The sequence below is a fragment of the Carex rostrata genome, chromosome 18, assembly GCF_964058835.1.
Source record: "Carex rostrata chromosome 18, lpCarRost1.2, whole genome shotgun sequence".
Taxonomy (NCBI): domain Eukaryota; kingdom Viridiplantae; phylum Streptophyta; class Magnoliopsida; order Poales; family Cyperaceae; genus Carex; species Carex rostrata.
This window is the reverse complement of record NC_135935.1, coordinates 4,660,192-4,680,682: the sequence shown is the minus strand read 5'-3', so window position 1 is coordinate 4,680,682 and position 20,491 is coordinate 4,660,192. Positions and strand designations below refer to the sequence as shown.

General features: G+C 33.9%; 2 protein-coding genes and 2 long non-coding RNA genes across 4 annotated transcripts; all 4 read left to right on the top strand.

Annotated features, from left to right (window-relative positions):
• Window positions 1–921: 921 nt before the first annotated feature.
• Window positions 922–2,061, top strand: LOC144569655 (uncharacterized). The gene is made up of 2 exons (XR_013516119.1): window positions 922–979; window positions 1,842–2,061. It is a non-coding gene; the product is annotated as an uncharacterized LOC144569655 (long non-coding RNA).
• Window positions 2,062–5,559: 3,498 nt separating this feature from the next.
• On the top strand, window positions 5,560–9,989 carry TIM50 (Haloacid dehalogenase-like hydrolase (HAD) superfamily protein). Its single transcript, XM_078319266.1, has 10 exons — window positions 5,560–6,024; window positions 6,418–6,512; window positions 6,726–6,762; window positions 6,905–6,966; window positions 7,079–7,192; window positions 7,291–7,395; window positions 7,474–7,572; window positions 8,547–8,706; window positions 9,070–9,172; window positions 9,559–9,989. Exons 1-10 carry the CDS (start codon window positions 5,733–5,735, stop codon window positions 9,602–9,604), a joined length of 1,113 nt encoding a protein of 370 aa, XP_078175392.1. The 5' UTR covers window positions 5,560–5,732; the 3' UTR covers window positions 9,605–9,989.
• Window positions 9,990–11,882: 1,893 nt separating this feature from the next.
• On the top strand, window positions 11,883–13,714 carry LOC144569083 (uncharacterized). The gene is made up of 5 exons (XM_078319265.1): window positions 11,883–12,014; window positions 12,114–12,328; window positions 12,438–12,487; window positions 12,678–12,759; window positions 13,384–13,714. The coding sequence occupies exons 2-5, from the start codon at window positions 12,133–12,135 to the stop codon at window positions 13,428–13,430; spliced, it is 375 nt and encodes a 124-aa protein (XP_078175391.1). The 5' UTR covers window positions 11,883–12,014; window positions 12,114–12,132; the 3' UTR covers window positions 13,431–13,714.
• A 1,048-nt stretch (window positions 13,715–14,762) lies between these two features.
• LOC144569471 (uncharacterized) lies at window positions 14,763–19,460 on the top strand. Its single transcript, XR_013516065.1, has 4 exons — window positions 14,763–14,934; window positions 16,336–16,406; window positions 16,740–16,817; window positions 19,230–19,460. It is a non-coding gene; the product is annotated as an uncharacterized LOC144569471 (long non-coding RNA).
• The last annotated feature ends 1,031 nt before the right edge of the window (window positions 19,461–20,491 follow it).

Genomic DNA, 20,491 nt, shown 5'->3' with positions numbered 1-20,491 from the left:
CCCGTGGGTTCCCACTTTTTCAAAAGTGAATTCCTATTCCCATTTCCATTCCCATTCCGTAATCCCGTGACATCCGAACACGCCCTAATTAAGAGTATTCCTTCTCTCTCCCGTAGAGAGCAAAAGAACAAGAAAGAGAAATAAAAACGTAACTGAGGGTCCACTTCTCTTATTCTTATTTGAATTAAGATTTTTGGTGATAAATTTCTTGAGCTTGATTGAGCATGATATATGCTGCTATTGAACTAAGCAAGAAAGCAAGTGATTAATGGCAACAAGAGAATCCATATTGGTATTCATCTTTTATCTCGTTCTTTTCTTAATCTGATTTAAAGATTTGGAATTGTTAAACAACTTGAGTGAGTAGCTATAATTTATGTAGTGATTGAAATAGAAATAAAACTTGTTTAATATTTGAAAGTATATTTGTTAAATCCTCATGAAATGAATAGGTTTCCATGTCAGTGGGATTGAGTTGCAAAATGATTGAACCTTGATCCTTGAACTCCGTTAGGAAAGGATTTAATGATTAGGATATAAAAATGACTTGTATATTATGGGAAACTCTTCAATTTGAGCTTGAGTCAGTTAGACTCGTCCGTACACAAAAAGGAAAAATACAAAGGTTGTTGCTTTGGACTAAATTAAATGTTGAATTGAACATAGATGTTGGAATTTTGAACCTTGATTATGTAAGGTTGTAAACTCTTTGACTGGTGGACAATTTATTGAAACCAAAAATTAGATTTAATTATAGAAGGATTTAAATAATGAAGAATTTATTAGTATAATGCTGTTAACACTAAAAGTAAATAACTGATGCACATATATTGATTACTAGTAATAATAATGATGTAAGTTATAATAAAGAAAATGTTATTATGCTACAGGCATTGTTACTGTGGAGTGAAACTTGACGGAACTGTCTGAAACAATCGATGTGTAATGATTGATCGCTCTAATTGCCCTACGATATCAGGTGCGAGGTTATTGGATTAGTCTGAGATTCATAACTAGGAATTAAATCGTAACTCGCTATGCATTTTGAATATTTAATTGACTGCATTGATTGAACTGTTGCATCATATGCATAGCCCAATACAATTGAAACTGAATTACAGGTAAGTCTGTTGACTGTCATGTTGATATTGTTTATCGATTGACTGTTCTTAGTGAAAATGATTGATTGAAACCACAGTGACTGAATTGATTGAATATTGAATACTGTAATCCTTGAACCTCCGTATAGTGGAGAAAAATGATTAATATATCGTAAAGTTTAGCTAGCTACTAGACTTTACTCCAGGACCCTTATGCGCATATGGTGAATGGCCCCAACTGAATCCAGTACCGGTTGGATAGGGGATACTGAATAAATGTAAATTGCGACTGTGAGATTAATGAACTGTGGTAACTGTCTTATCACTGATTTTCTTTCCGATAATGACAGTATTGTGATATTGATTTCATATTGTTTCCGTTAATCAGGTGTCAGGATAGTTAGAACGGTATAAACTCTGACACGACAGATACATGTTATAGTATCTATCAGTGTTACCAGACTAGAAAGTGTAAAGTTAAGCAACTAAACGTTACCAGACTTAGTGGTTATAAAGATTAGGTCCCAAACGTTACCTGACTTTATGGTTATATAATTTTTGTTGTTCAATTGGATACTGTTATTGAGCATTTGCACTCGTCATTATAGAACTGAACTGATAATTTCTCGTGCGGTGATTTCATTCTGAATATGGATTTCCTTCGAATCCAATAATCTGAGTGGCAATCAGCACTGAGAAATAATTTATTATTTCTCACTCGTTTCCCCTTGTGGATTACAGGTTTATTATACGAAGATAAAGAGCGCTTCTGGGTAATTGACAATAAGGTCACCTAAAGGTATGGGATTTGGGTTTATTATATCTGACAGGGTGCAGAGAATATATCTCTAGCATCATCCACTATAAAATGTCAGATAATTATTGTAAATAAATTGGGATGTGGCAAAAATAATGGATGCTATTGGCAATGCATAAAAAGATCCATGCCTTATGTTACGTATATTGTTATGGTAAATAGACGCGGTAATAATCGTCGCACCTCCGGATCGGGGGTGTGACACCGTCAAATTTTATCAAGTATAATCCCATGACGAATGGGTATGTGCTAAATGTGTGGAATACTTCTAAGTACGCTTATGGGGTTGTTAAATATTCACTACTACAAAATAAGTGATTGTACACGGACATAAACATGGGAGCTACACGGATTTCCTGCTGTGTGGAATGCGAGGGTGTAGAAATCCCTGAATATTTACACACGGATATTTACCCGTGTGCGATTATCGAGAGCTACACGGATTATTACATAACTAACCGTGTACAAACACTTGCCAGCGTCTCTCTCAAAATAATCGAGCTACACGGATTATTACATAAACAGCCGTGTACGATTACTCTTTCTACACTGACATTTAGCTAAATGTCCGTGTACAATTACTTTTTCTACACGAATATTTAGCTAAATGTCTGTGTAGCTCTCTTATTATTAATTTTTTTATGTTTAAATACCTTTCTACACGGACTTTAGTTAAATGTCCGTGTAGAATTGTTTTTTTTTCCAACTTTTTTTAAATGTTTAAATACCTTTCTACACGGACTTTAGTTAAATGTCCATGTAGAATTGTCTCTTTTTTTCATTTTTTTGTGTGAATAGCCTCCAATTTTGCTAGCCATTTAAAATTATAATTCCAAAACAGAGAAACATTAAATAGAGGCCTTTTAAACTCAGAATTCCAAAACTATACAACAGTATAAATAATTCATGTACACTAAATCATACAAAATTATACAAATCCATATTGAGCATTACAAAATTTAAATTGAAACCACTTTGCCCACATACATTTGACATCATCGATCTGCTCCTTGGTGTAACACTTTTGCTTTGTTCCATACTACAATTATAATTTGGTATTAGTTAGTAACAAAAAAAGGTAGAAGCTTACAATTCATGCAACATATATATATACAAAGCCTTTTGTGCATACAATCCCATGTGATAAAACATAACATATACTCCTCAGGATCTAATACAATGTTTGTATAAAAGTTATATCCTTACCACTTAGTAACCACATGATCAAGCTTTGGCCCAAAATTCAGCAAGTTGGGCCCAAATTGTCAAAATGCTTGGTTATGATCTAGTTTGGACCGAAATTTCATACAAACTAAGGCGTATTAGATCCAACATATCAAAAAAGAGTATGCATGTGATCCATGACATGATGTCTCTTGGTTAAAGATCTCCAACATATTGCATCTCCAAATGACATTCATCAACATATATGTGCATACATAATAGAGAATAAAAATTCTCAGTTAAAATTTTCGTCCAAAATTATAGGAAAATATTTATACATAAAACTAATTGAATCTGTATAGCTTTTATACGAACCACTGAAAATCAATTTCATAAAAAAAAATTATTACATATTATATGAATTTACGATTACTTTGATATCAAATGATAGTCTTAATAATTCATGACGTGTTTTGTAGTTCAAAAATACAAGTAATCCATAATTCGTAAATCCAAAATAAAATAACAAAGTAATTTAAATCTTACAGTTCTGAAGTGCAGACATCTTTAGGCGAAAGCGTTAGTACTGATCTTCAACGGTTTTCCTCAGATCTGATGATGGAGACCTTAGGCGTTTTCTTTACTTCTCACTTTCAAAGATCTCAGATCCGGTCTCCTTATGCATAGAAATCAGACCAACATTCAATACAGAGAGAGAGAGTATTAATTGATCAAAACGACGCTAGAAGGAGAAGGCATTTTATATAACCAAAACCCTAAAATAACATTTCTACACGACTCTTTATTAAACGTCCGTGTAGCTCTCTCAAGGCTTTCTACACTGTTATTTAAACATAAAACTGTGTACAATTTTTACCTTTCTACATGGCTCTTTATATAAAGGTCCGTGTAGCTCTATTAAGCTTTCTACACTGTTATTTAAAAAAACATCCGTGTACAATTCCTACCTTTCTACATAGTTTTTTAATAAATATCCGTGTAGCTCTCTCAAGGCTTTCTACACTGTTATTTAAACAAACATCCGTGTACAATTCCTACCTTTCTACACGGTTTTTTAATAAATATCCATGTAGCTCTCTCAAGGCTTTCTACATTGTTATTTAAACAATAATCTGTGTACAATTCCTAATAAACGTCTGTGTAGCTCTCTCAAGGCTTTCTACACTGATTCTTTAATCAATATTCGTGTAGAGATCTCACAGATATTTCGGGCTTCCAAAAAATTACAATTTCTACACGATTTTTATATAAAATTGTCAAATCCGTGTACTATGTGCAGTGTACAATGACCATTTTTGTAGTAGTGATTGTATGCACCTGCGTTAGTTAGAATTGAGTGCGCATCCTTACCTCAACTTTTGCGTGACCGACGTTCCCGGTGCCTATTTGGGGGTGATGTAGGGGTTAGTATTATGTGTGCTTTGAGATTCGTGCAGAACGTACTTAAATGGTTGGGATTTTCCATAAAGTCACGCAAAGTTTGAGATATCTCAGAGGATATGAATTCGTAAGAATCAGATATGAAGATTTTATTCGAGGACAAGAGACTTCTCAGACATAAGGATAAATACTTTATGATATATGGATAAATACTATATGTTACATGGATAAATACTTCTCAGACATAATTGCAACTTACAGTAAAACATCTGTGACAATGATAAATACTTTCCATATATAATCGTAAATACTTGTCAGAACAACGATAAATATTTTCTTGAACTTTGTTCTTGAACTTGTCAATAAGTAATGTTTAATCAAATCAAAGTATTATCATGTCAGGGACAATGATAAATACTTCTCAGACATAAGGATAAATACTTGTCAGAACAATGATAAATACTTTCTTGAACATCAATAAACAGATTAATATTTATTAGCGGGAATTGTTATTAAAGGATAGTATAGTTAATGCGTGGATTGTTATTAGAGGACAGTATAATTAATGTGGGGATTGTTAATTAATGCGGGGATTGTTATTAATGGGCAGTAATTAATGCGGGGATAAATGGAAATTCTTAGAGGAATTAATGCGGGGATAAAAGACAATTAAGGGAGTTAATTTGGAGAGAGAGAGTGCGGGGTTAAATGGGGGGACAGAGTTGAGGGGATTGTTATAATTATTCTTAATTTTTTACCCAAGAAGGCAATAGCCGGGATTGATGGCATGCCAAAAGAAAAACGGGTAAAAGGAATTAACAGCGACGGGTTATTTTGGAAGTAACCGAACTAGAGTTCCATGACCCTAGTCAACGGGAATTCGTATCCTCTGCATTAACTCAAAAAAAAAATCTTTTGAGTTAATACATCTGTACCGTCCAATTAACTTTAAGATCCGTGCAGAATAGATCTACACTAATATTAAAGATCCTTAAATTATGGTCTGTGGCCGGATTGGCTCCGTTTAAAATCAGACGATCGAGATGCGGACTCAGTCAACTGTTATAATACGGATCCGGACTCGAGATTCTCATATATTTTCTTTATTTTTTATTTTTTCATTTTGTTTGCCCTTCTTCCCGACGACTCGACGCCGACATTGGTTCTTGCCTTAAACCCTCTTTTCTTGTCCCAAAACCCTCTCTACTCGTTCACTAACAAATTTCACTGTTTCAATTTACAAAAGAGAGATGAGCCATCTCATGAGTCGGATCACGCGAGCTCGCGCTCTTTCTTCCCTCCTCTTTGCTAACCCTCGCACCACTAGAGCCTTCGCCGACGCCGCCGCAAAGGATCCGGCTGCGGCGGCTGCCTTAGGTGCTGTATCCTCTGAAGCTAACGCATCTGGTGAGAAGGCTGCTGAAGCTCAGACACCTGTACTGGAGGAACCGGCTGGAGGGAAGAGGTCTTTCGGATGGTTAAAATTTGGTGCTTTCACGACTTTGATCGGAGCTACTGGTGCTGTCGGTTACTATTCATATGGTTCTCTATCCTCCTTTTTCTAACTGGTTGCGATTACTGATTTTTATTTGAGATAATCCATATACCTCATATTGAATTCTGCAATTATTAGTGCAGAGATCAGTGCGAATGCAGAGAGTAATAAAAGACTGATAATTTCTGCCTATTATGAACTGGATAAACTTCTTCATCCTAAATTACTATATGCTATCCATTTTCCAATGTTAAGATCAACCCGAAGATTTCTATCTTTTTCAGTATATGCTTTTCTGACCTTACTAGTGTGGTATTAGCTCGTTTGTTCATGCATTTAATTTTACCTAATCAAGTTGTAATCATGCAATGAAGCCTTAGTTTCACACAATTTGGACTCCATCTATCCTTTGACTGTGCAATAATCTTTTTATTTTCCAGCTTATTCTCTTGATGAATTGGAGCGCATGACAAAAGATTTCAGGAAGAAAGCTGTTTTATCAGCGCAGGATAATTCCTCCTCATCCTCCCTTGAGGTACTCTATTTGTTATCCCATAGTTATTGTACTTGTATAGACTGTAGAGCTCTGGATGGGATATGACTCTTAACGCCCATTTATTTAGAAATTGAACACCAATAACCAAAAATGAACTCAAAAAGTTCGAAAGGCAGGAACTGAAATTATCCGAACAGCACACAATGTAACATCATTACAGCTTGGTGAATAATTTGGTTTTCATCCATGCAGAAAGCAAAGGTTTTCCTCAAGTCCGGAGCTTGGTCAAGTAAGTACATTACAATATCAACATTAGTTGCACCTTTTGAAGCACACACCGCCGATAAAGCATAAAAGTAATGATGTTTTTTTAAATAATTTATCACTATTTCTGATAGTAAGATATGCCTTGTGTCTTTCTTTTTCTCCAGTTGCAGTTAAGCCAATAGACTTTTATCTAAATACAAGAGCTAAAATTGAGGAGGAAGTTCGGGTTTGTGTCTTTTCCCTTGCAGTTATATTTTGAATACATGTATGTGCACGCACAGGTGCTTTTTTTGGACAATTTAATAAGTGCAACCACTGTTCTTGTTTCCTTTTTTTAGGGCTTTACAGAACCATTATCAGAGAAGCTTCTCCCAGATTTACACCCACAAGAACAACACGTTTTCACACTGGTTCTCGATCTACAAGAGACCCTTATCTACTCGGACTGGAGGGTACACACACACTCTCTCTCTCTCTCTCACACACTCACTCACTCATTCATTCTATTTCTACCTAGATTAATTTAATTAAAGAATGGTTTTTATTTTAGCGTGAGAGAGGATGGAGGACATTCAAAAGGCCCGGATTGGAAGCATTTTTGGAACGCCTTGCAAAATTTTATGAGATTGTTGTGTACTCCGATCAATTACCCATGGTAATGTTTTAAAAGAGGTGGAATTAGTCTAAATCATTTTAAAGGTATCAGTTTAATATGTGTTGTGTCTTCTTTAAGTTTGTTGATCCAGTAATTGATCGGATGGACCAAAAAGGCTGCATCAGATATAGACTTTCAAGGCCAGCTACCAAGTACATTGATGGAAAACATTTTCGGGTATGTCATATTTGCATCCTTTTTTATTTTTGTAAAATTGCAGTTCTTATAAGTTGTCAATGTGATGACTCAGAAAATTTATTATATTCGTAATTTGTAAATAGGTATTGTACTTGTTAAATTAATCGGTTAAATAAATAATGCAGAGAAATTGTTTCATATGACACTGTTGTTAAAATTTAAATTTGGCTTGTATTGTGGTATGTCTAGTACATGCATCACCCTTTCCCTATGGAAGAGGAAGGTTTCAGCTTTCAGTATTGTTTTCTATATGATTCCTGTCTATGCATGTAGTTTTCCTTCTTCAGAGGATTCTTATCAGATCTTTTAAATTGTATGGAGTGATCTTATGTACATTTTAAATGCTTTTGTTGTCTGGAGGGATCTTACATACTAAGTTAGGCTAATGTACTAACATTAGCATATCGGCCTATATGCAAATTGGTCAAATCATGTTTTTTCATTCCCGTATGGTTGATCCAAACCACTTAATGTAATATATGTATCAGTCTTGTAGAATACCAAATTTTACTATATTTATAGATATTTTTACTCTTTTTTTCTGATTTTTGAAAGGTGGCTCTAAAAATAATGAAGATGAAAATGTTTGCATATCAAATAAGGGCATCTTTCAAAATCTGAAATTATATTAAAAATTCAACAATAGTAATATTTGGTATTCTACATCATTTATATGCGCAAGTTATAATCCAACCATTCCAATATGTAAAAGCGTGACATGACCAGTTAGCATATTATCCGAAATGATAACATTAGTACATTAGCCTAACTCCTTGCATACCCCTCAAATAATAACTATTTTAACTGTCCCCAAAAATCTCTTCCTAAAGCAAAAAAGATCTGTGAAAAGTATCATTTGGAGGTTGTTTCTCAAAACACATTGCTGCACAGAGACCCTTCAAGGATTTATCAAAAAAGATCTGTGAAAAGTATCTTTGTTATATGCTCTATAGGATTTATCAAAGCTGAACAGAGACCCTTCAAGGATAATATATATAAGCGGACATGCATTGGAATCATGCCTCCAGCCTGAAAATGCTGTACCGATCAAGCCTTGGAAGATGGATGATAATCTCGACACTGAACTCTTGGATTTGCTTCCATTTCTTGAATGTAAAGTTATTTGATCTAGTGTTATTTCCATTTATTTTTTTATATGTTTATTGTTCTTTAACAGTTGCCCTTTCCAGCCACTTATTATGTCAACTCTTGGATTGCCAATTTAGTTCTTGTTTTATTGTCACTTCTTTTCCCTGTTTTACCTTTGTAACTAAGGTTGAACTAATTAATTTGAGGCTTAAATCGAGTCAGGGCCAAAGTGATTTAGAGTGAAAGTACTGGTGCTGGTATGCATTGGTTGTAATTATGGCTCTCTTTCTTGACTCTTGAGTTGCCTTCTATTGTCTGCTTCCCTTTATTTTTGCTTGAAAAATTAATTGATGCTAATCAGATTTCTTATATTCATATGTAATACAGATGTGGCTTTACACAGACCAGCAGACATAAGGGCTGTTCTGCAATCATACCAGGGCCATGATATTCCCAAAGAGTTCCTCGAGCGTTCAAAGGAACATCAGAGGTACTGTACATCTTTATTTTTTTATTTATAAAATGAACCATATTTATTGCCTCCAGTAAACCTTTAACATAATTATAAAACCCAAAGTAACACAAATACAGCGAGAACATCATTTAGTAAAAATAATTTACATTGGTTTTAAAGAGTACTGATTATTTTTATAAGAGTTTGTTCCATGGGATCTTTAGCAAACCACTTACTACCGCTGTAATTAGAATCTGCCTTGATCGGGAGCCTGCAGTGTGCACATTAGGCATCTGTTTGCATATTGTAATTTCATGTCATTTTTTTTTTGTTATTTAATTTTATGATTATTTCGAACCTCTTCATTCAAATAGTCTTGATGATTTTTCTTTTGCTTTCTTTAATTGTTGTGGTTTGGGAAGACGCATGCAAGGGCAGAAGAAACCAGGATTGTTGGGCAAGTGGTAATTTGCATATTAACCCTTGTGAAAATGCATTTATTCATGTGGAATTTTGTGAGAAAAGAGTTGTTGTTTGAGGAGCTCTTTCTTGTTTGAAGTAATAGAGTATTTTTTTTTTTTTTTTTTTAAACTTTGACAAATCCATCAAAACATGTATTTAGGAGATGGGATTTTCCACGCTGATGATTATCAAAATCAGTGTAATATCTTGCAATTTTGACAGCTTAGAATTTTCCTAGTATCATCATTTTTTGTCTGCCCTGATTCAATGTGTTTGTCATTTGTGCTGTCTGAGCACCTCTGTTAAAGTATGCTGTTTAGAGGGGAAAACCGAATAAATTATAGGTCTTTTGGCTTCTTTAATTAAAAGCTGAATTTATTTGGATAAACAACAACACTGTTAAATTATGGAGAAATGAATATATATATATATTAATAGGTCTTTTGGCTTCTTGAATATAAAAGCTGAAAAATATTTGGATCTAGGGCGTCGCTTGGCTTGGTATGTTTGTTTTAATATTTGGATTTATCTTGGTTTTCTTGCTGATTGTCGTACTCTGTTACTTTCTTTTGTTACATAATTAGACATTTGAAGTTGGAAGAATTTGTCTAGATTACCAGTATTTGAAGTTCGAGTAGAACTAGGGTGTTCTTAAGTTCAGTGTGAACTCAATTCTAAAACATATCTTATTAGCTTCAAACAACGAAATATGTGGTCAGATAATCCGTCTGTCAATAAATCTTACCTTAAATGTAATGGTCTGCATATAGTAAGGTCGTAAAATGACAACAATTTTGCCATGTGGGAAAATCAGATTTGATCCATTAATTTGGTAAGTCTATTCTTTTCCTAAAATCTAAAAAAAAGACACAGATGGTAGTTGCGGAAATAGTTGAACAGTGTGGCACAAGATGCTACTACGAGTCTACGACTGAGGGTACATACCAAAACGGGAAATAACATGATGGAATAGTGCGAAAAGTCGGCCCTTTTATGCCATCAAAATAACTGAATAGCGGAAGGACAGTAAATTTCACGCCAGATTCCGACCCATGAGGCCATGCCCGGATCTATTTCAACTCACTGTCGTGGATTTTTCGCCTGCCTTGAAAATTATCACCAACAATTAAAGAAGTGATCAAAATAAATGAAACTAAAATATGTTTTTTTTACCCACACTTTTTCTTACGAATCTTTCAGAATTCCTTTTGAATTCGATGAAAAATTTAAAAAGCAAAGTGCATCCCTGGAATTATATCTCAGTTTGCCCCCTTTATTTTTATTTTTTATTTTTGGTCAACCTGTGTCCTTGAATCGCTGTTTAAAAAGATGCTAGAGTTTTTCTTTTTATTTACTCATTTTCATTTTTTTAAAGACAAATGATTGAATATATTATAGGAGGTTAATTTGTACTTTATTTTAGTTAACATTAGAGGCTAATGTAAATACTATTTTATCAATGAAAATTCTTAAGATGACACGTTGCCCTCTTATTCTGAAAAAAAATGCATAAAAACATACCCATGTTTAATAACAAAATTATATATATATATAGAGAGAGAGAGAGAGAGAGAGTTAGGCTGAGTGCTATGGATAGCATAGAGGCCTCTATGCTACGGCTCAATATTCGAGTTTTTAAAATCCAAATGGTCGATCCGAACCGTTCATCTTATTCTCCATATTAATATCTGCTTGGAGACCAAATTTTATATTTTTCTGAATTTTTTTACTATTTATTAAGTATTTTACAAAATTGTTGATCCAACGGTGACTGTACAAAACAGTAAAACCGTTGGATTAGCGATTTTCAAAGTGGCTTAATAAATAGTAAAAAAATTCAGAAAATTATAAAATTTGGTCTCCAAGCAGATATTAATATGGAGAATAAGATGAACGGTTCGGATCGACTGTTTGAATTTTGAAAACTCGAATATTGAGCCGTAGCATAGAGGCCTCTATGCTATCCATAGCACCCAGCCTAACTCTATATATATATATTTTCCAAATTTTCATCTTATTATGTATATAAATATAATGGTCCATCTTAATTATTTAATATTTATCTATTGTTTTTAACTAAAGCACTAAAAAGATTCTATTTAGAAAAAAAAAAAAACACACACACACATCTTATCACATATGCATTCACACATTCTTATGTACCATCCACTAACTACATGCATAATATAAACAACATTTTTAAACATTAAAGATGACAATTGATTAAAGAAGAATAAAATTGTCTGTGGAGTTAGAAATGTCAGAAATATTGTGTTGTTCATAACAAAACTGTGTGGAAGAGGTGACGAGTTGTGTCCGAAACTAGCAAAATGATACGTAAACATAAACATATATGTGGCTGGATGTTGCTGAATGTACCTGTGATCCAAATTCCAAAGCAATTTAACAACAGCAGGTAAATATTTCTGTATTTACATTTCGACTTTAATTAGTGTGTATTTTTGTTTCTTTTTTCAATTTACAAAAAGCTTCCTCCTCTCCGCTTCACTGACAGGTAGAAGAGATCAAGAGAGATGGAGAGCGCCTCGCTTGCGCTATCTGTTCCCCGTCTCCAGAAACCCTACCTCCTTAGACGTGGGGCCCATAGACTCCATCTGACTGGTGGGGCCAGGTCTGTCAGAGCACGGACGAGAACTCAGGCAATTGAAGGAGCAGCAACCGACCTCGCGGCCGTGCCTATAACGTGGCAAATAACCGTCGGCGCACTAGGTTCTTCCATTTCATATGTATTTTTTCATCTTGGTCCATAAAATTTGCTTTAATTTCACATCAGTAATTAGCTTTTGTGCTCGACTCCTCCATCTTTGTGCAATTGCAGCTGGGGTTATTCCATTTGTGGTGGCAGGATTTGAGTTCGGCAAGAGGATTGTAAGTCAGGATTGAAATTCAAATCTTGTCTTTTCTCAATTCAGTAAATTTTAACCAATAAAAGTTGTGTTTTTTTTTTTAACTACTTTTTCTATGCAGCTGTAAATTGGGAGGCAAACACTTGGTATATATTACTCTATTAGTACTGTTAAGGAACTTCTTAGGCTAAAATCTATAAAGTGTGGTGCAGATTGCGCAAAAGAACTGTGAAGAGTGTGGAGGTTCGGGTCTGGTGCTCAGAGACAAAATTTATGTTCGATGCCAAGGCTGTGGTAAAGAAAGTCTCAATTTCTTCTCATTCTCTCTCAATTGGCCTGCCTTTTGACAATTTAAGATTAAGGATAAATTTAGGATTAAAATTATAATAAATTCTTTGGATTGGTAATTATAATTAGAAGTTAAAGCATTAGAAATTTGAAATTAGAGTATTAAAAATTTGAAATTAGAGTATTAAAAATTATAAGTTAGAGCATTGTTCTTCTATTAACAGCCTCTGCCAATCTCTCAAAAAAACTAATAATAAGTTCGAGCATTGTTTTTTTATCTAGTACCCGATTAGCTAACGGGTTTGAACCTTATTAGATATTAAATCCGATTCGCTATTTTTTTTCCTCCTGGCCCTCATAATGAAAATCTTGAATCCACCCCTACAGTCAGCACTGGTATAAGTTCGCATCCTATGCATTAACACACTGTTTGAGTTTAACTCCGGCCAGTCCAATTAGAATCCGGACCAATCCGGCCCTTGCCTGTAATGCATGGGGCTCCTTTAAGATTTGTGCTAGTGTTATCTATTAATGCAAACCACAAAGGCATACCATCTGATTTTTTTGACATGAGCATTTGGGAAATGAAGTTGAATACCTTTTCTATTTCTATTCAATTTTTGTGCGCAGGTGGCTTTCTACCGTGGCAATCATGGAAAAGATTCTTCTCTGGTTAAGGTTTCAGAGTTATGGAAGCGAGGATGGATTGTGTATAACACACGTAATAATAGCAAAGAGATCTGTCACACTATCACAAAATTATTTATTAGGCAATCATGACAAATTAATATTTATCAACACAAAAGATATAGTTATAGACATCTTTTTTTTAATGGTTTGAAAAAGGTTGTATATTGAATTTGATGTAATTTCAAATCGGTAATCTATTGACTTGAAATATTGAGGTTGTAATTTTATGGACATTTGTTTGATAATTAAAAGATTTTTAAATCGTGCTGCATTCGATAAATTTTTTATTTGAATACTAATGGACATCTATACTTATATTTTATTTGATAAAATACTTTTCTAATAGTAAATAATGCAACCAATACATGTTTTTTTTAGTAACAAACCTTTTTATATTATAAGTTGTCACAATTTTATCGTTTATATTATTTACGACTATTTTTTTTAAGGAAGTAATTTTCTGTTCAGAAAGTTTAAAAGATCAATGCACACTTCTTTTTTTTAAATATTAAAGTCATGTACAAGGGTAAATAATACGATAAATCAATAATTATTCAGTAAAATAACACAAAATTGTATTGCTTCAATAATTATTTCGTACTTAAGACTCATCAAACACATTTTTAAATGAGAGAGAAGTCTGATATAAGACGAGAGATTGAATCGAATTCGAACATAACAAATAACGATGATTTGGTACAGATAAAACATTTGAAGACTTAATATTTTCTTTACAGAGAATCAATATTTAAGATGCATGAATATGAACGATTGTGTTCTTTCTTATAAGATGCATGCACTTCATCAAAAAGTAACTCAAAACTAGCTGATAAATAATATGAATTTGATCAAATCTTCAACAACGCTTAGAATATGATGACGCAGCCCAATTGAAAGCAGTTCAAATTTTTGTTTAGCGGAAGGAAGCCATCTGTTTTCTGTAATTCGTTATGTAGGCCGAGAACATGGCAAAGCCCAAATCCACAACCTGCGGCTGCCTTCCGAAGTGGACCTTCATATTTTATTAGTGAATATTTTAACTTTTCAGGACCATTATGCAAAATCGTCCTGGCCTGGGTGACCAGTCCACGAGTGCGTATCCTCTGCATTAACTCAAAAGGGAATTTTTTGAGTTAATGAATATCAACCGTCTTATTTGTTTTAAGATTCGTGCGAACTAAATCCGCACTAATGTTGAAAGGCCCCTATGTTATAGACAGGAGCCGGATTGGCTCCGTTTAAAATCAGACGGTTGATATTTATTAACTCAAAAGATTCCCTTTTGAGTTAATGCAGAGGATACGAATTCCCAGTCCACTGAACTTACCGGTGATCCAAAGAGAACAAAGGCGATCAATTTTCATTTTAGCAGAGGGATCAATCCAACAACCATGGCAGCTCGCATGGCCATCTCTTCTTCTCTCTCTCGTATCTCCTCTTCTTCTTTCTCCGCTAGATTGGTGCCCCGTCGCTCTCTCGCCGGCACCGCAGGTACGCCGAATTCTCCTCTCTCCGTATATCTGCTATTTCTGTTTCTCGGGGCAATCTCAGTGTAGCGAAATGTTTTTCGAATCATTGGATTACGGCAGTGATTTTAGGTACTAGGGACATGCTTTGTGGCTCTTACGGGTTCGTGCAGGACTTGGAGTTGATAGATTGCTGAAATTCCTCATTTTATTGGAAAGAAACAAGACCAATTAAAAAATATTTTGTTTCTTCCCTATCTTCTTGAGGTCAGGGTTTTAAGTTAATTTTGAAAAATATGATTTTAGGGAATATTTCTTAATTGTGAGCTCAATCAAAAGGAAACTACTTTAGTTGGATGTGTTCTCTCGTTAGCTCGGTGGTTAGAGTCCTAAACATTATGCGCACCTGAAAATTGAAATTGTAATTCAATTAGTCTTTGATCCAATTCATCATAATCATTCGAGTTTATAATTTTCATATTTGGGTACAGCAGCCTCTATTTCTTGCACCTCCATCATGCCACCACTTTAAAAAAGTATCTACAATAAGATGTCTGAAACTCAAATGACAAAATACAACTGCCTATGTGATCTGTATAACATTATCTGCATGCACATGAAAGATTATAAGATTCCCACTTTGTTTAATTAGCATCGAGAATATGCACTGAAATTATCAACATTACTAAAATTTTATAAAAACTCTTATCTCTCCTGAATATAAAACTGAATATCTTATCTTAGTTATGTTTCATATTTCTCTTTTTAACTATAATTTTGTAAAAGTATTGAGGGAGGGTGGAGGCTGTTGAAACCTCAACATTTGATATTATTTAGTCACTAAACCTGGTTAAGGTATGTTTTCCTTGTGGATTAATCAGAATCTGATCTGATACAAATCCATTTTTACTTGTCAAATTAATTCGTAGGAGTTTTTCGTATGATTGTGATGTTTATAGAAAAGAAAAAAAGAATATTATTGCTTTCCTGGTTATATTTTTATTTTCAATATTTTTTTTCTATTTCAAGATTGGGGACTTATCAGGTAACACAGTTCGCTTATTTGCTTGGTACATGTAAAACACTAGGCATGATTCATGCAAGACTATTTGAAATTATTTAAGCTTAAGTTCATTTTATCTCAGTTTTGTAACTAATTGCTAACAAGTCAGCTATAGGACTCTTTTTCTACACTGATTATTCTTCAACACTGTAGAAAAGTATGTTTGCTGTCTACAGCTTTTACGTACTTTGTTTGATAATTCTTGAATATTTTGATAATTGGTTTATGTTGGAAAAATTCATCTTGTAGATGGTTATCTTCCATACAAATATTTTGTTTACCCAATTATTTTGAACTATACAATAATTATCTTTTAGCTGTGTCAAATTTTAAACAATTTTGCTAACTAATCTTGTTTCATAGATCATCATGGTCCCACTAAGGTGAATATCTGGGAAGATCCATTGAGCCCGTCTAAATGGAAAGAAGAGCAGGTAAGGTTCATCATGTGTATTGATATTTCATCTCTTAACTAGGATGAAATACAACAGATAATCATATGCTTTCTTTATATTCAACTATTGTAGTTTAATTCAGTTCGAGCCTTTTGATAATGTTTTTAGAAGAATCAGACACTACCTTGGTTAAATTAGCTTGTTATGCTTCATGTGCATGTATAAAAACACAAAAGTAGGATCTTTATGAGAGGAATGTGTCTTGATTCTCTATCTCTATGCAATTGGTCCTACAACTCTATCTCTATGTGTCTTGATTCTCTTGAATGCTCTGATGTTAATATTTTAATTTATTAATTTGTTGAAATGCAGTTCGTACTAGCCAGCTTGAGTGGTTGGTTCTTGCTAGGCTATGGAGCTTCCAAGATCTTTGGTGGAAAGAAAGAAGAGGTAGTATTTTGTTACTACTATAACATGATCACACTATTATTATGATGCTATTATAATATGACCACACTATTAAAATGCTCTCAACCTTATGACATATGTTCATTTGTGCTAGATTATTTATGAGCAAATACTGCAACAAAAGCAGAAAGAACGAGAAAAATGGTCCAAAATCATAATAGAAGGGAAAATATCATGTGCCCTCATGAAATGCCAAAAAATGGTGGAGGTGACCCCATGAAAGGAGAATTATAATGTATCCCTGGAGCATAATATCTTGATAGAATTAGAAATTTAATGTCTAGTCTATAAACATTCAATATTTGTCTACTTTCAACTCAAAAAAAAAATTTGTCTACTTTATTTTTTGGAAGATAGTCGGGTATGCCCACCAATTTTTATTGAAACCATATCAGTCTTACAACTCCAAACAGCCGGAGCACTTACAAGCAATATTAAAAAACAAAAAACATAAATGTTTGTAGCAGCAGCATCAGCACTAACCCTAAAAGCACCCAAAACGCACCAACATAGTCATGTACCAGTAAAGCACAGTAAACTGGGAGACACTGTAAAACTTGAAAATAATAAGTTTGCAATACCAAAACAAGAGAGATAGCTAAAGTTCACACAACAACAACATGACAAGGGAGGTTAGTAGTATCCAAAGGCATCAGTAATGATAATTTTAAAAATAAGTTATTTCCTAATGTCTTACACCAAAAAGAAGCCAAGGCTGCGATTCTAGCACCCACTGACTGCAAAGTAGGAATTGAACAATCCTGAAAACATAACTTGTTTCTTTCTAACCAAATTATCCAAAGTACTATTACTAGTTCAACCATGAGTCTATCTTTTAAGGGAATTGAGGCATAAAAAAACCATAGGTCTTCAATAGTTGCACAATCAAAAGTAAAGTTATTATGTTCGGCAATCCAAATCCAAAGCTGTCTAGTATATGGACATTGTAAAAACAAGTGAACTGATGTTTCGAAAGAACCACAAAAAGGACAAACAGGGTCTCCTGGCCAACCTCTTATACAAAGATTGTCCTTAGTAAGCCGTCTATTTCTTTTTAATAACCATAAAAAAAAAATAACCTTCAAGGGAATTTTTAACCCCAAAATGGAGTCAAAGTCATGATTGACCATGCCTCCATATTCCAACCAATTGTAATATGAGTACACTGAAAATTTGCCAGTTTTGGCCCATCTCCAATGAAGGGTATCAAGAGAAGAAGGGTTAGGTCTAAAGTCTGTAATTTTGGTTTGTAAATCCTGCCATTCTGTAAAACAAATACCGGTAAGCTGTCTGACAAAGTCCACATGCAAACCATCTGGTGTTAATGCCTCAATAACTAGCAAATCAGGGTCTTGGGCATTCTTAAGGAAGTTAGGATAAAATGTGCTAAGATTATTAGTTCCAATCCACCTATCCTTCCAAAAAAGAATAGTGGAGCCATTACCAAGTTGTTTACTAAAACATACAGCTACAATGTCTGCTTTTTTTAAAATCCCTTTCCAAAAAGGAGAACATTTTGGAGAGTACCCAGAGTCCCCATACTTGGCTAATAAAATCTTCTTCCCCAAACCATCAATGTGCGGGTCACCATTTGTCTAATAGAGCTTTATTCATCCTATCTAGGTCCACAACACCTAAACCACCTTGAGATCTATGTCACGATAAAATGGGGTGTTAGTCCATCTTTTGCAAAAAAGAAGGCACCTTGGTCCTTGAAATTTTATTTGCAGAAGGCTAGTCCTTGAAGTTGCAAAAAAAAGTAAGTTCCAAATTGGTCAGCAAACTCTTGAAAATAGACACTGGTCCCTGAACTTTCACATTTGCACAAAATTGGTCCTTGAATTTTTATTTAAAAATATGTTAATCACTAAACTTTCAAGAAAAAATAGTTGGTCGTTAAAATTCTCAGAAAATAACCAAATTAATCTTTTGAGTCAGCATCAACTGCTGCAAAAGTGACGGTGACTCACCACCATAATTGTAGTGAGCCATCTGATGCTTACCATGTTTTAGAACAGTGTTTGATATATCCTGTTGTTTGCAAGGATTCTACACAATGGCAGTATGCATCAAATATGAATGCTTTATAGGGGTAACGCGCGAAGATATTTCTATCTCTGGTTGTTTCAATTCAAGAGCACAACAATTTAGGAATTCTAATTGACCAACACATATTTTATCTCAAATTTGAAACTGTTAGCTCTGGCATTGTTTTTCTTTTTATCTTCTTGCATCAAAATTAAAAAATAGAAATTCCAAATTAAATCAAAATTTTATCTGATGAAAGATGTAAGAATTGATGGGATGTCATGTCCTTCAGTATATTGTTATGCATTAATACTAGAAAGTTTCTACTCATTTCTCAACTTTTGTTCTATTTATCAATTGTTTCAGGCTATTGTTGCACCAGCAAGCTAGATGACTTCATTAAAGTGCTCAATCATCCTTTGAATTATGATTTTCGTTAATAAATCATACAACTGCATCGTTCTTCTCTCATCAATCTGGAGATATTTTTGTATTTTGAATTTCGCCTCTTGGTACATGGTTCCATGAGCTGTTTCATCATGTGATGCTTTCTCTTTTACTTCATGTTTCGAAAATGCAACTTTCTGTCTATACATACGGATTGTATCATTTCCTTGTTTTTACTTTCTGTTGAGCATATCCGAGTTTCTACATCTCGTCTGTCTATACATCACAAAGTCCTAACACAATTAGCCTTCCAGCTTTAACTTATATTTTTGTTGTGCGGATCTAGTATCAGTTGATTTACATGTTCGTGCTATTCATGCCAAGGACTTGCCATCCAGATCTTACCTGTTCAATTTTTAAATGATCAGGTTGAATTTAAGCACCCCCTGGTTATATGGGGTTGAGAAGCCGGTTATGGAAATCCGATCACCGTCATACGATCAAATTGGAAGTTGTGAAGTTTCCTGAGGTATGAACATTGGAGAAAGAAAAATTATAAGTAACTAGCAGTGACTAGTGAGTATTGAATTGTTTCTTACAGAAAAGAACGACGTCTGTACTTCGTTACATGAGCGTGGGCTGTTTCTATGTTTTAAAAATTGTTTATCTCGCTTTCAAGTTTCAAATGATCCATGCATCTGGATTGCACACTAAATCAATTCTGGGCCGAGCTCTTCAAACTCAAATAATGAAGAAAAAAAAAAAACTTTTTTAGTATGACTGTACAAAAATAGTTGCAGTCCGTCTAACCTATTTAACTCATCTAAACAAATCCATTTTTTAACGAGATAGAATGTAGTCTGGTCCGGTACGGATTTGAACTTCGGCAAAACTATTAGTTCAGATATAGTTATGAATTCGATCTTGAAAATTCGTCTTAATCCGATCCGTTTGTTTTAAATATGGTACCATATTTCTTAATATTTATCTTTACTTATTAGTCAAAACAATAAAATACTCGTACATAAAATCAATCAATGAAAATTGTATTGCTAATTTATCTTCATTATAGATCATTTCATATTATTTTATGGATAACATGACCATGGATATACTGCAGGCATCAAACTTATTGAAATTTAAACTCTGAAAACGATTTGAGAGAAATAGTAGAAATCGAACTTCAAATTTTTTTCACTATTATCAAATTATTTTTGTTTGACTTGCTTTGTGAATGTCAT